General features: G+C 42.8%; 1 protein-coding gene across 1 annotated transcript in view; it reads right to left on the bottom strand.

Annotated features, from left to right (window-relative positions):
* Positions 1-14,296, bottom strand: part of LOC138286353 (uncharacterized) — a 1,286,679-nt gene that overhangs the window by 1,063,526 nt on the left and 208,857 nt on the right. The window contains exons 28-31 of the mRNA XM_069226509.1: positions 11,890-12,109; positions 9,730-9,883; positions 6,383-6,534; positions 126-305 (exon numbers count right to left, since the gene is read on the bottom strand). Of these exons, the coding sequence (XP_069082610.1) occupies positions 126-305; positions 6,383-6,534; positions 9,730-9,883; positions 11,890-12,109 (706 nt within the window). The remainder of the gene's footprint in view (positions 1-125; positions 306-6,382; positions 6,535-9,729; positions 9,884-11,889; positions 12,110-14,296) is intronic.

Here is a 14,296-nt window from a genome sequence, read left to right as displayed (position 1 = left end):
TCAGAGGGACCTCATCTGGACATGTCTCTTTGTATAACTGCGAGGCAGACGTCATCACTAACAAAGAATGTACAACTTGCTACAAACGGTAGTGAAGACACAAAGATTCCATGTGTAGGGTTTACCTCGATGTACTTCAGGGAGTCGTATAAGGAGAGGGCACTTCCACGCCCCCCCTTCCTGGAGAGGTGAAAAGCTTTCTCCAGCTGCCTGCTCGTGCGCCTGCTGTGTTTTGTACTTGGAGCACTCTTGTTGGGAGCATCTGCTTTGTTGTGTTGGCTGCCCGAGACTGAGCTAGCAAGATCCTGAAGCAGACAAAGTAGATGAACAATATACATTATTTCTTCTTAAAGCCTCTTCTTTTGATCTTAGGCATGCAATGGCTGCACCTAGAAGCTCATCTTTGTATCAGGAGTACACACTAAGCTGGGGATACCAAACAAAAGCACTGCTGGGGGTTCATTCTTAAAATGACTGCATATGTAAGTTAGACTTACACATACAGGAAAGCTGGTTTTGTACCCATAAACGGATGAAATCACAAAGATGTTTCTTTACAAGTACATCTCCTACCATAGGTCATGTGTGGAAGAGAATATCATGGAGGTTATGCACAACCACTAACTTACAACTTTTTGGGTAGTCACAACCGCTTTGCGTCCCCTTCCGGCCCCGAAAATAGTCGGATATTTAATCAAGTCAAAGGCAGGTATAAATCTTTTTCGAGGCATGAATTATTAGTGAACTCTCCCAAAACTGGTGGAAGGTGAGGGGAAAGGGACTTCCTCTAGTGTCATCATTTCCCATACAGAACAAAAGAAAAATATTTAGCAAGTGCATTTGCACTGGGTCTTATTTTTTCACAGGCGTGCATATTCGTGCATGAAAAAGTGCAGTTCACAATACTTTCCAGGCTCCAATTTAGAAAGCTGCAACTGGTGAAGGCTTCTGGCCCTAACCTGCAAAAGTTTTGTAAATTACTGGAATTAATGTTTATCAACACTCATGCGAAATCATTATTTTCTCAGTGGATATTTACTCACGTGTTTCAGAACGAGGCCCACACAGTTTACAACCACAATAGTAAGCATAAGCAATTTAATGGTGGTCTGTAATTTGTTTAGCACTGTGATACAACCATAAGTTGTAAATCATAAAGGAAGGTGACATGAACCTACTGAAGACATTAAAATCTGATAGGAAATGCCACTAAATTAACTGAATTACTACAAGGTTTCCAATGAGTGGAAGAGACTGACGTAGCCTTACTACTAGGGATACTAGAAACACTTAAACAGATCAGAATCGTATTCAGGGCTAGGAAGCTCTACTGAAAGAGGTCAACATCAAGTATTTTTGACAGATTCGAGACAATCAATTGGAAAATGTTCATTGTGCAAAACTGTGACCCACCCCCTTGGTTCTGTTAAGTATTTCAATATGTTGATGATGATTTAACCCAACTCATTGCTGCTGCTATGGGAAACAAATGCCTCCAGACCCTCAGCCTGGGTTTGTGTGTTTGTACCCCAAGTGTAGTTGAGCTGTCTGATCCCATTTGCCTAATCAAAAAATAGAAAGATTCAAGAACAACTAAAGTTGTAAAAAATTATGGCTGATATTTTTTTTTTTATGGTTGCCTAAAATGTTTCTGAAGAATATTTGCATTTGAATAATTTATGCTTCACCAAACAAAGCACTGTTCTAGGTTTTTGCATTGTTTCCCTTTTTCTTTAAAAATGCTTGCTTCCGAGCATCAATAAGCCCCGGATTAGCCTATTCAGCCAGTTACTGGCTTTGTTTAGTATGTTTTGTTGGTACCCATTTTTCAGATAGCACATCTGTAAGTTAAAAACATGGAGATGGCAATGCTCATGTCGGTTGATGCGCATGTTGCCTCTTCACATTGTAAGTGTGGGATAGGTCACAATGCTGTTGGCAGTGTGTGAATTACAATAGCAAACCAAGAAAACCTCGACACTGGTGGTACCTGGACATAGGCATTCTTTTACCCAAGCCTGCCGAGAACAGGATGGAAGGATGTCACCCCAATCTGTGTTCAAGAGAAACTGAGCTCCTGAACTTCCCTACAAAAAAGTGCAACTGAAGCCGAGGAAGGTTCTCCCCTATCAATCCCTGACTCCGGAATTACCTGCCCTCTCCCCAATCTCTGATTCCCGCCCCTCACGCTGGTGCACTTCCTGGCTACACTATAGTCAACTTGTCCTGCAGCATTAGAGAGGGCTGTCCTCCAATTTCTAGATCATTATTGGACCACGCCTGACCTTCCCCTTTCTACAGGGAAATCCAACATTTGCCCTTAAATAATAACGTGTTTTTCCATAGCTCTGCGTACCGCGTTTCTGCATTTTCAAATTTTTCTTCAGTAAACCGTGATTAGCCTTGCGTGTGAGGCAGTCAGCCTGATCTTAGTTTACTTTTGCAAAATGAAGAAAAATTGTTTAATGAGCTGATATTTCAACTTTCAAGCCTTCGGGCGCAGAATGCACTGTAAGGAAGCTTATCATGGGTATGGTGTGGTGCAACTCATGGTACGATTTATACTACAAGAGAAATCAACAAGTCAAGTAGGGATTCAGTGTTAAACCTTTATTTTCTACCTGTACAAGTTTTATGCTGATCTCAGATGGTATATGTTCAACGCAGTCAAAATCACACCACCATCAAAAGTGCCACATCGGGAAAAATGAAGTACACTGCAATTGGGAGTTAGTTAAAATAGTTTAAAAAAATCTGTGGCTTGTAGTTCTTAAAGCTCCATTCCTTTCTAAGTGGTTCCCTTCGTTGTAGGCTTTTAAAAGAGGCAAAGAGGAAGGAAACTCAATATTCCCACCAGAAGCTTGGAATATTTTCAAATGGTGACATTGAAATGTGTTAAAATGATTCCCAGTCCTCAATATGTGGGGGCTCCTCTGACAAACAAAACGAGGTGACAGTGCCTTGCGGCAGGTGTTTGTTGCCACAGAAAGGATGCAGCAGAACAAGCTACTTTCTTTCGGTAACTCTTTTTTTCTGGTGGGTACTATATCTAATTACAGATTCCTCACATTTAGAATATCCCTAGGTGCCAGACTAGGTCTGAAAACACTAAACAGCAACGCTCCTATGAGACGATAGGTGGTGTTTTGCAGCTCCACGTTGACTCTGTTCCTCCCCAGAAATGATGAACTGAGCTGCATATACGCTTTACCTATGCCAATATGGAGGCTGATACCGCAAAGTTGAGGAACTGGGATGATCGTGGTGGCTGGTGACCTGCACATTGCCTACCACAACCGCACCCTGAGCCCCGCAGCTGCAGGGCTGTAGGCAAGGCCAGACTGGGGAACCAAAAGCAGCCCAGACAAAAACGCTGAAACCAATCCCACTCTCATTGTTTCCTCATGCAATCTCTCACTTCCCATCAATCCATTCCCTCTCCTTCTCTTCTCTCACTTCTCCTCTCACTTTCTCTCTAACTTCCCCCACCCTCCTTCTCTTTCTTTCTCTCTTGAAGCATCTCTGTGCCTGCTACTATTAACCTTGGGGAGGTGGGTACAATGACAGAGGCATCAAGAGAGGGCCTGATGTTTCAATACCAGCCTCCAAGGATTCAAGGTCAGCGGGGAGATTCCCTGTGGAATAAAAAAGCCTGTAGAGCCATAGCTTGGGGGTGAAGGGCCCTGTACAGCTACCCTCTGGAGTAACCTCAAAAGGGGCAAAATTGCTGGGAAAACTCACTGGCAGAGGACAAAATGTCCAAGGGGGCGTGCTGTGGCTCAACTGTTCTTAAAATCTTGCAGGGTAACATTCCGCTTCACACTTAACAGGCGAGAGCCATGAAAAGTTATATACATAAGTGACACCTGGCGTTCCCCAGAGAAGCCCGTATACCTCAACCAAGCATGGCGACAGAGCACCACAGAGGTGCTGACTGCTCGGCCAAAGCAATCATAGTGTCCAGGCCCAACCTGATTAAATATTTGGCCGCATCCTGACCATCCTGAATGGTTTGAGCCAGGCAGGCTTGTAGGTCTTCAAGGATTGCAGGCAAGATCTCTCTGACCATGTCCCAGTGAGTGAGTGTATATCAGCCAAGTAGGGAATTGGCTTTGAGCTAGCTAAGGTCAGGCTGTCCAACAAGAACACCACTTCCTGAATACCTCAATTTTCTTTGATTCTCTGTCTGGGGAAGTGATAGGAAATCCATTAGGGCTCACCTTGCTGGTGGAAGCCTGGACCACCAGACTCTCAGGGGTGGTGTCTTGAACCAAAAGATCAGGGTTGCCTGGAGCCAGTCTATGGTAACATACCTATTCATTGGTGGGAAAAAAACACTGCTTTGTCCTAGTGCCTGTCAGTGTATCAGTAAGGGCTTTGTTGAATGGTGGCAAAGGTTCAAAGGAAGCCTGCCCTAGTTGTAACACCTCTGTTAGAACGTAAGTCAGGACAGCTAGTCAATACAGCAAATCAGGCACTATCTTCCCTTGATGATCCCAGTGGGGAGCCAACCGGGTATCAGCAGAAATATCTAGCCCACAGGCCTCTTGCAAATCCATATATAAATCATCATAATGTGGGGGTACGTTATCACCCTCATCTCCATTGCATCCCCAAAGGCTGGCGGACTCTGTTCAGAGCCAAAAAGCTGGTGGAGTACCTGAAGGTGGCTCCAAGGTGGAAACTATGTTGTATGTGAATCTGACTGTATGGGAGGCAGGTTTGCCAGAGCATATTCGAGGGCATGGCTTTAGTCGAGGCTGAGATGAGTTTGGTTTGGAATCAGATGGATACCACTATAGGACTATGGTTCTCCTCCAGCACCGGTGGCATCCAGGCCGGCATTGACGTTGAAGGGACTGGTGCAGATTTTGGCAACGGAATTGAAGTCAGCGCCAAAGTTGGTGTGGAACCTGAAGCAGGTTCGAGGGATACAGATGGTGCCAAGGACAGTCCTGCAGGCAGTAATCCAACTGGAGGTCCCTGCACATCCTTGGGGTCTGAGATGGCATCACAGGGAACTGGAAGAGTGGCAAAGATGCACAACACGGCCTCCCCTATGGTCTTGATCTGTTGTGATGTCGCTCATGACCTAGGGAACTCGTATTACAGTGGAATCAATGGTGGAATAGGCTCCTCAGTGGATTGGGAGCAAGACTGGGTGGCACATTGACAGCCTTGTGACTTCTCTTGAGATAGAGTGGCAGGATGGGATGAGTCCTACTTGGACGTCTTGTGCTTCAACTTAGTTTTTGGCTTTCACAAATAACTCCACTGTGGCAAGGACCTGTCGTGGGAAAGGTCTTGAGTACTAGAGTAAGACTGCACCCTGGCTTTGCATTCTGGAGAGTAAAATCTCCTCAAACAAGAAAAGAGGGAGCATAGCTCCGGACCTACATCAGAAGAACCAGAAAAAAAGGAACTGACACCAGCATGCAGAGGTTGCGCTTATAAGCAGCTATGTTCTTCACTCCTTGGGCAGAAAGGAGTCACTATGGAGCCGCATGCCGCCAACAATGGCTCCCAGGAACATCGCTGTTGAAAGATTCCTGATACATTTAAACTTTAAAGGTGAGAAATCTGCAGTTTCCATCAGGTCCGCCCTTTGTTCCTCCTTATGGTGCTAAAACTACTCATACCGGTTCTGCCAGCTATCTGCATCTCTTCTCCCCCCCACCCTGCAATTCTCCAGAACATCAAAATAAAATCAGCCTGTGCAAGGTTTGGCCTGACACAGACTAAAATATATAAATACAAAAACATTAGCTATTTTTAAGGGTGTGTATCCTCCTTATTCGATGGTGTCCGTAAAAACTGCTGAGACAGTGTGTGTACCCTGTTAACCCTGTTAATTTGCTAGCAGAAAATAATTTTAAACGCCACCTCTTTAGACTGAAGGTATATTTTGATGACCTTATATTACATTTCTCTTTCTAATGACGTACTTCATGACCGAAACATCCATGGTAGGATCATGCTTAATTTAATGTATGCATTATGCGAAAGTTCAGTTAGAACCACTGCACACGGAGTACCCAAAAAACAAACAAACGATACGTTATCATTCATCCCGTATACTTCAAATGTAAAACAGAAATGATCAGTGCACCACTACAAAACTGTAAAAGTTAAATACAGGGGGGTGCAAAACTAAACTCTACTGCAATCCTATTGAGTTGGGTTTCCACAAGGGCAGTTAAAAAAAGAAGCCATTGAGTAAATCTGGTAACAAAACAACGCTCAGTAAACTTCCACCTCAGCCAGCTTTCCGCTGCAATTTTTTCGCTGATTCCATTTTCCTGCAATAAAACCCAAATAAAGCGCTTGCTGCCAGGGGCGCTTAGTTTGACACAGATGTAGCGGCAATGCTTCGCTGACTTACTTCATTGTATCCCTTCGCTGAAATTACTCGGCAGTGAGGCCTCAGGTCAAATATCTTGCTCAGCCAGACTTCTTCACAATTTTTCAAGGCGTTCTCAATTGTCACGTCTCTAACTGCTCGCTGTACGATGGTCTTCACGTGCCCTGTGTGCTCTGAAATGTTAGGAACAAGGTTAAGCGCAGACATGCATGGCATTCCAAGAGGGCAGCCCAATAACCTTAGCATGGGAAGGAAACATCTTTTAGCAAGGGGAACAAGATTGCTTAAAAGGCAATTCTTCTTAATGACCAAGTCTATCATATTAAATAGGACGTCCAGACCTTCATGGGACGAGATACGCATGCAGGCCTGCACCCACTATAGTTCCATAAGCAACGACTTCCTTGTTTTTAAGTAGTTTATAAGGTGCTTAAAAAACAACTCATGGAAAATAATACCAAATAAAAAAATGGAGGTAAAATTGCAGCAGAACAGAAGACCTGTGTCAAATGAATAAACATTCATTGTTAGAAATAATCTGAGTGACTCAGTATCTGACCATTATTGGTCCACAGACACAGATCCTTGACATATTTTCAGGATTTTTACAATGAATAAATTTGTACACGATGAATATGAAGTTGAATAATTGACATAATCTGTGATTGTACTGACAATATACCATATATGTGGCTCTTGTGAACAAACCCTGGACATCTCTTGATTAGCGGCTGGAAGGTCCTAAGATTATCTTCAAAGACTCTTCAAGGATTGTCTCTTTTGGTGGCCCTTGATCTACAGCATAACAATTTGTGTGAACTCCGAAAGGGCAGACAGCATTTATGCTACTCTTGCACTAGTGTAATTAAAATGTATATTCCTGGTGCCAGTATTTTGTTGCAGAAGCAGTATTAAGGCAAGAAAAGCTCATCACCGAACAGATCTTCCATGTCTTCAAGGTGGAGTCCAAAAACTGCCTTGGGTGTTGTGAGGGAGGATCTCCCACTCACCTGGCAGGCTGCAGACCATGGGCGTGGTACCCTGTATGACCAGAAAAGGCAAACAGAAGCACGGTGAGCCCTGTTATGCCAAGAAAACAGCCTATGCATTGTCTTAACAGACACATCTTCAAGTTTTTTTGTAGGGGAAGGGTTTGGTTGAGACCTCAAAGTAAGGACCAACCTGCTGCACAGTGTGGGTGTCAAAACACTGAGGGAGCATCGTCCTCTCTTCTTCCATCTGAATCTTGTAGACAGATCAAGTAGACAAACAACTATCTATCAGAAGCCCTAGCTACTCTGTGGGTATCCCCTGTTTCTTTTTCTTTAGAACCCGGATTATTTGCTTCAACTCAGCCCTACAGCACACTCAGATTTTTCAGCAGAAGACAATTAAGTATATGGAGCACGTTATGCAAATTAGTTTTCTAAACTACAGTATACATAAAACATATATTTTTTTCCCAAGCCTTGAACTATTGCAGAAAGGAGATAAAACTACAGAACTGTGGCCCGTGGTATTTTTAAGATGTGTAAAGGCTCTACACAATATTTACTAGTTTTAATTTATCACAAAGGATTTTACAGCCTTTTGTATTTGTATTTGCACAACCTGATATCTTGCTATTTGCACAAAATTAAGTTATTAAATAAAATAATTGAAAATAAATCTTTTTTGTTTACACACACAGAATGTGTGAAATATATACCATTTGTATGGCACCAACCTACCCGTATGCTGTACAGTCTCAAAAGCAAAAATACAGTCAACAGGTGATTGAAAGGGTTGCTGAGAGTGATGTAGTGTGTTTAAAGAGGTATGTCTTCAGCTATTTTCTATATTTGATAGGGTTGGGGCGGAGTCCTGACTGATACAGAATGTTGTACCAGATTCCGTGTGCATAAATGGAGAATGACTGTTGTCTTTTTTTTTTATTTTTTGCACTTCTTAGTCGGATGGTGTCCTCATCCTGCCAGCAGGCGATTGCCAGTTGTGATGGCTTTGTAGATGATGCGTATGGTTTTGAAGATGGTGCAGGCCAGCAGTGGGAAGCCAGTGGGCGGGGATAACATTGTCATATTTCTGCAGATCTTTGATGAGGTGGGCTATGTCATGCAGAATGCCATTTAGGGAGGATGGCATAGTGGAATGTGGGAGGCCATGGGGTGGAAGGATTTCCACAATCCAGAAACTAGAGTATGAGGGCTTGAATGGCCAGTGCTGGTCACAGGAATTTTGGGTATGCCCGGCATAAAGCAGACACGAGAATCCCCTCTAATTTACATATGCCATGATCACAGGACATGGCATTACAGAACGTGACATTGCGAGAAATTAAATCGTGCCACCATTCATCCTCTTTGAAATCATGGAAGCAACTTTACAAGAAGTTACTCCCTTGGCATATCATTAAAATGTTACGAATACTGTTTCATTACCCATCACTACTATTCCAACCTCCAAGGAGTTTGGCCCTAACAGCTCATCTCAGGCTTTAAGAAGACTTATGGAGCAGCAAGGTTGCCATGGGCCCTAATACAACCAAGGAAAATTGCTATGTTTGTTTAGTAAAAGGCTAGCTATAAGAAAGGTAAAAAAGGACCCACTCAATACTCTGGCCCCACTGCACCTACTGTATTGTTGTTAGCTATGTCCTTGAAGAAGACATACTCTGCCTACAACAGAGTACATGTTGCACTGACTTATACAATGCCCCATGTCAGTCTGATCTGGTGGTCTCCTCCACCCATAGCCTGTTGATTTACCTTAGCACTATCTGAAATGAAACAAAGCGTGGGCGCATGCCACATAAAGAAGGCAGTACTTCCAAAACAAGCTATCTAAATTTCCAACCACTGTTGGGCACACCGCTTCTCCTCCAGTTTAGTCCCCTCACCTTGTGCTCGCCTTGGCTATGAAAAATGTTGTGGCATGGTGTGGGGCCCCACATGGTGGTGCAATGGGATATGGCTCAGTTGACCCACACCTTGTGCGCAGCAGTTCTCAAGTCACTTTCAGGAAGGTACCATTTCACTTTCTTTAACAGAGCTGGTACAAGGTGAGAGACCTAGAACCAGATGCATTGTTCTAGACTTATATTTTCCTTTCATAGACGACACCTAACACTAGCATTTGTGACAGTGCAAACCAATGAGGCATAGCTTAATGTACTTAGGCTAAACAGTTTCTCTTTAAACTCTTCTCATTACTAAAATCTGTCAGCATGACAAACAACATTCATTTTTTCCAATCTTCTGCAGTTAAAACCTTTGTTTTCTAATTTGTTTTAAAAAAATGGTCCCGCCCCTTTGCCCAGGAGTAACTCATATTTAGCACTGGGGTATAAAACCCGTGTATTTAACACTTACTTTGTAAACCTAGAGCAAGCAGGTCTCCGAGAGTCATTGCTCTCAAGCTCTCTGCAGTGACACGCAGAACGCCTCCTGTTTGGCGCACCAGTTGCTTCCAATGCCTTGTCCTCATTGCAGGATTACTAAGATCTTCAATCAATGGCAACGTTAGCTAAAAGTAAAAAATAATTACCACAAAAATAAACATTTGCTGAAGTAAAGTAGAATTTTATTTTCGATAGATTTTATTTCACAGGAAGAATAATATCGAGACCAACACATATTTGTACGTTGATTGAGGAAAATATTGGAAAATCAACATTTATAATAAACAAAACATACCTTTTCTCTGCATCACCTACTTCCAAAATATACTGATCAAAGGCTCTTCTAGCAAAAGCTTCAGCCACAACACTTGAATCAAGGTGTAAATGTTTTGCAAAATTATGGACAGAAGATCAAGCAGCTGCCTTGCAGCTCTCCTACAAAGGTAATCCTTTCAAAAATATAGAAGTTCTACTTTGACTTTAATAGAGTGTACAATTACTTCTTTAGTCCTGTTCGTGGTTTTCAGAGCACTTCCTTAGGCATGACACAATCCATTGTTAAACTGTTTGTGTAGTTAACAGCTACACCCATGGAAGCATTTTCCTAGCATCATGTGGATGATGATGGCGTGTTCTTGAGAAGCTTCTCCTCTGCTTAAGAAGATGTACGAGTGAGAATAATGGAGGTGTATTAATACACTGGTAAAGATTGATGTCTGCCACCAGCGTTCCATCCTACCAAGGAAAGATGGCTTTACTCTCAAAGAACCTGGTAAGCAAACCTGTTTAAGTTATATTGAAGGTGTAAGTTACTCAGTATCAGTTGTGCAAAGGCTTGAACATTGAGACCATCAATTGAGCCAATGTCATGTTGTGGACTCACTGTCCAATAATGTGACACAGTATGGAACATGTTCATCTACCCTTTAAATAATAAAGGAAGTACATGGCTTTCAAAGAAGGAAAGATCACTATGCTTCCTCAGCAAATCTGAAGACATGGCCAGATGACCTTTAGTAGGTAATAACAGCAACTTATCCTTGGAAATTGAAAAGCAAAATTTAGTATTTCAGATAATGAAGCTGCAAATTGATACAGAGAATCCAAATCCCATCATATAGAAACTCAACCATCTACATTTATAAAGATGGCCTGTGCACTTCCTTACTGTGGGACTCTTCCTGGTGCCTGTTGAACTTGGATACACACCCCTCCCAGCAATCCTTGCAAAGAATAATAATCAACAACCAACTCACCATGACCCAAGTGAATGCAGTCTTCTTGTCCTGCTTCCACAGACTCAAGATGCTCAAGAATATCTTCAAATGGCTCCCACCAACACTCGCAGAACCATCATCAGCAAAATGGATGACAGCGACTGATTCTATGCTAGAATCAATGCTCAACTGACCAAAACTCTAGATCATACAAAACTCAGAAGCCAGGCTCACCCTCAACCTCCTACCCCGCACTTGCATCACCCAGCACCTCAAAGAGCTTCACTGGCTCCCGATCCACAAATGAGCACCTTTCAAACTCCTCAAGAACCCTGGCCCTGGCCCAGCACACAAGGTTCCTGCTTCAAGACCAGGATACCCTTCTTGGTGTGTAGTGTGCTACACAAATACACATAACATAACACAACACAACATAACTTCCATCTGGTGTCCACCCTGATATCAAGGATGTCATCATCGAAGCCAAAGCCAATACGTTTGAGTCTCACAGGAGCAAAAGGACCAATTGTAAGCTATTCAGGTTTGGAAGCCACAGAATGGTTCTTTCTGCAAAAGAAGCAATGGAAACAGTGGTGGCATGCCTGAACTCTGTTTGCTAAGAAGCCAGATACCAGGTACAGATCCTCCCAGATTATTGTTATTATATGCCCCTAGAACACAGCAAGAGGCGTTTTCCATTCTGATGGGGTGCAGAGATCCACCTGCACATAAGCCAAAATCTCAAAGTGTTTTTGTAGCCCCATTCGCATGATCATTCCATTCATGTGAAAGTGTAATACAATACAAAACAACACAGTTCATACTTAAAAATGTCTTTGTATCAGCAATTTGTCAATGATTTTGATTTCCATTTGATCCCACCCACGCGGTTTCTTACCTTACAGCTTAATTACCTGAATGATGTGAATGGATTCCACTGTTCCAATGTAGACCTGCCACTCTTGAACCTCCTGTGGCAGGGACATCATCAGTCTTTGCTGTTGGCTGGTGCTTTTGTACAGTTTTTCAGTGTCCATGTCCTGCCACAGCTCCTTCTTCCAGCCTTCCTGCTCTTTCTGAATCACGTCCACATTCTGCCACAGCAGGCTCAGGTTCCTCACCAAATCCTCACAACTGAACAAGCAGACAGAAGCCATTTGTATATGAGATAAATGAAGAAACCAAAACAGGTAGAGAGGTACGTGGATCGCAGATTCTGTACTACAGTAGAACCACTGATCTATGGAAAAATTGTTCACAGGCCAAATGCAAAAAACCTGAAGAAAGAAATTTAGAAATATATTCTGGTAGGCCAATGACTATGGTAGGAGTAAAGTTCTGCCTTTTTGGAATTTAGAAAGAATTCCAGGCGTACTCCTTGGAATCAATATCTGGTCTAGATTCCCAGTAGTAAATACACGACTCAACAGCTTACAGGGAAGTGTAACCGGTGTATTTGTCCGCATGCGGGAGTGTGGCCCAAAAGTGTATATGTACTTGAAGATTTTTTTTTCTCTACCAGGAAAGACATTTTACCCGTGAAGACATAATTATCGTACAATCTCAAACTTTGCATTCACTTACAATTATCACCCTAAAAACAGAGTCATTCTCCGCTAAAGAAGAATATTTGGGATGGTGAACTAGATGGCACCCACTTCTAGAGAGTTTCAGGGCATTCAGTAAGATTTGCTGGTAGAACCATACAGGAATTCCCAGAAGCCCATAATCAGATGAGCTCACATGAAAATCCCAGCATTGACAGGGAATGTCCTTTGCGCAAATTCCATTTGCGACGGCAACATGTCACCAACTAAATGTGATTTTGACCTTTTTTTTGTTAATACTGTAGACATCATGTTGTGTCAGCAGTTGGGGTAGTTTATTTTCTATGCCTTATTTCACTGCCTCCACTCATCTGTTGAAAGCTACCTCTCACACTTGACGTAGCCTATCCTCACCACTCCCTCCTCACCACAGTTACAATGCCGACACAGTGGTTACAGGTTGTCTTTCATTTACACTCCCCTCACCCTGTTTGCATAGGTTGTTCCTGTCCCTTTGTTCACATCACTGTCCGCAGCAGCAGAAGAGTTAGAGGGGAAAGTATACAAAACAACCCCCATCCAGTTCACCATCAGGCCATCCTCAATGGAACATGTCCCGCCGCCCAACCAAAAAGTGAACTGGTTATAGTAGAGATCATATGAGTTACAAAGGCATCAGTGCGTGGGTGACCCTAGCTTCAAAAATGGGAACCAGGATTCGCTAGAAAATTTCCCACTTACATGGTTAGTGCAGATGCTCGCTTGAGGCTGTCTGCCCTGTTTTAGTTAACTTTTGTCTATGTGGACTATTACACCAGACCTGCCAAGTCACTGTGAGGTTTTTGGTGAAGTTGGCAGGTTTGTTACACGCTTGATCACGCCAGATGATGGAAGGCCTTTAACACTAAGAAGACTGCCTGCAGCACCAAAATGTTTATCTGCATGGATGAATATGACTTGTCCTCCAAGGCACTCATGGAGAGTTCTTTGCAGTAAGTCTCCCACACAAACTCTAAGTAGTTTTTGGGGTCGTGTGTCTACTATTCCAAAGTTGGACCAAGAATCCATGGACAAAGCATTAACTGGTCATCTAGCAGAAGGTCCCAGTGTTCCACAAGATGGAGATGTAGGGAACACGTGGTGTGTGTTAGGATTTATGACCCTTTTCAACAGGTCAGACTAACTTTAAAGTTCTAACACCAATGAGGCGAAATTAAGACATTGATAAGGGACAAGGCGTTGAATGCTTCCTCTTTTAACTGCTCAGTGGTCAAATGGGATCACTATGTGGTCATTGCCATGTTACGATTATCAGTTGCCTAGTGTGGCCTATGCAACTCATTCAGTTCATTCAGAAACTAAGACACTCCGTTTCACTCTTTTCCTAACAAGCACCCCCCCCATTGCATGTCTGATCCTTGGCATTATAGTTCATTTTATCTTTCCTGATGCCATACTCCTTTGCTGAGCAATTCTGAGTTGAATCCTCCATATTCTAGCTTTTCTAACTGGGTTTACTAGGTTCATGTCTATCAATGCCATCTGCCTCTTTCAGTGCTCACCTCAACACAACTGTCCACAATATTCTTACATACAACCAATGCTAGACATATGTGAGAATGTAAACAAATGTGCATGTACTTTCCCACATGCAAAAGTACTTCCAGAGTTTGGAGAAGCTGTCTTTCCAGGGTGAGTAAAATAATTTTCTTATGGAGAAAATCAGGTTAAAAATGTCCTACATTTCAATTTTCTCCAATGTTCCAGTAGCCAC

This window comes from Pleurodeles waltl, chromosome 3_2, assembly GCF_031143425.1.
Source record: "Pleurodeles waltl isolate 20211129_DDA chromosome 3_2, aPleWal1.hap1.20221129, whole genome shotgun sequence".
Taxonomy (NCBI): domain Eukaryota; kingdom Metazoa; phylum Chordata; class Amphibia; order Caudata; family Salamandridae; genus Pleurodeles; species Pleurodeles waltl.
This window is presented reverse-complemented; position numbering and strand designations above follow the sequence as displayed.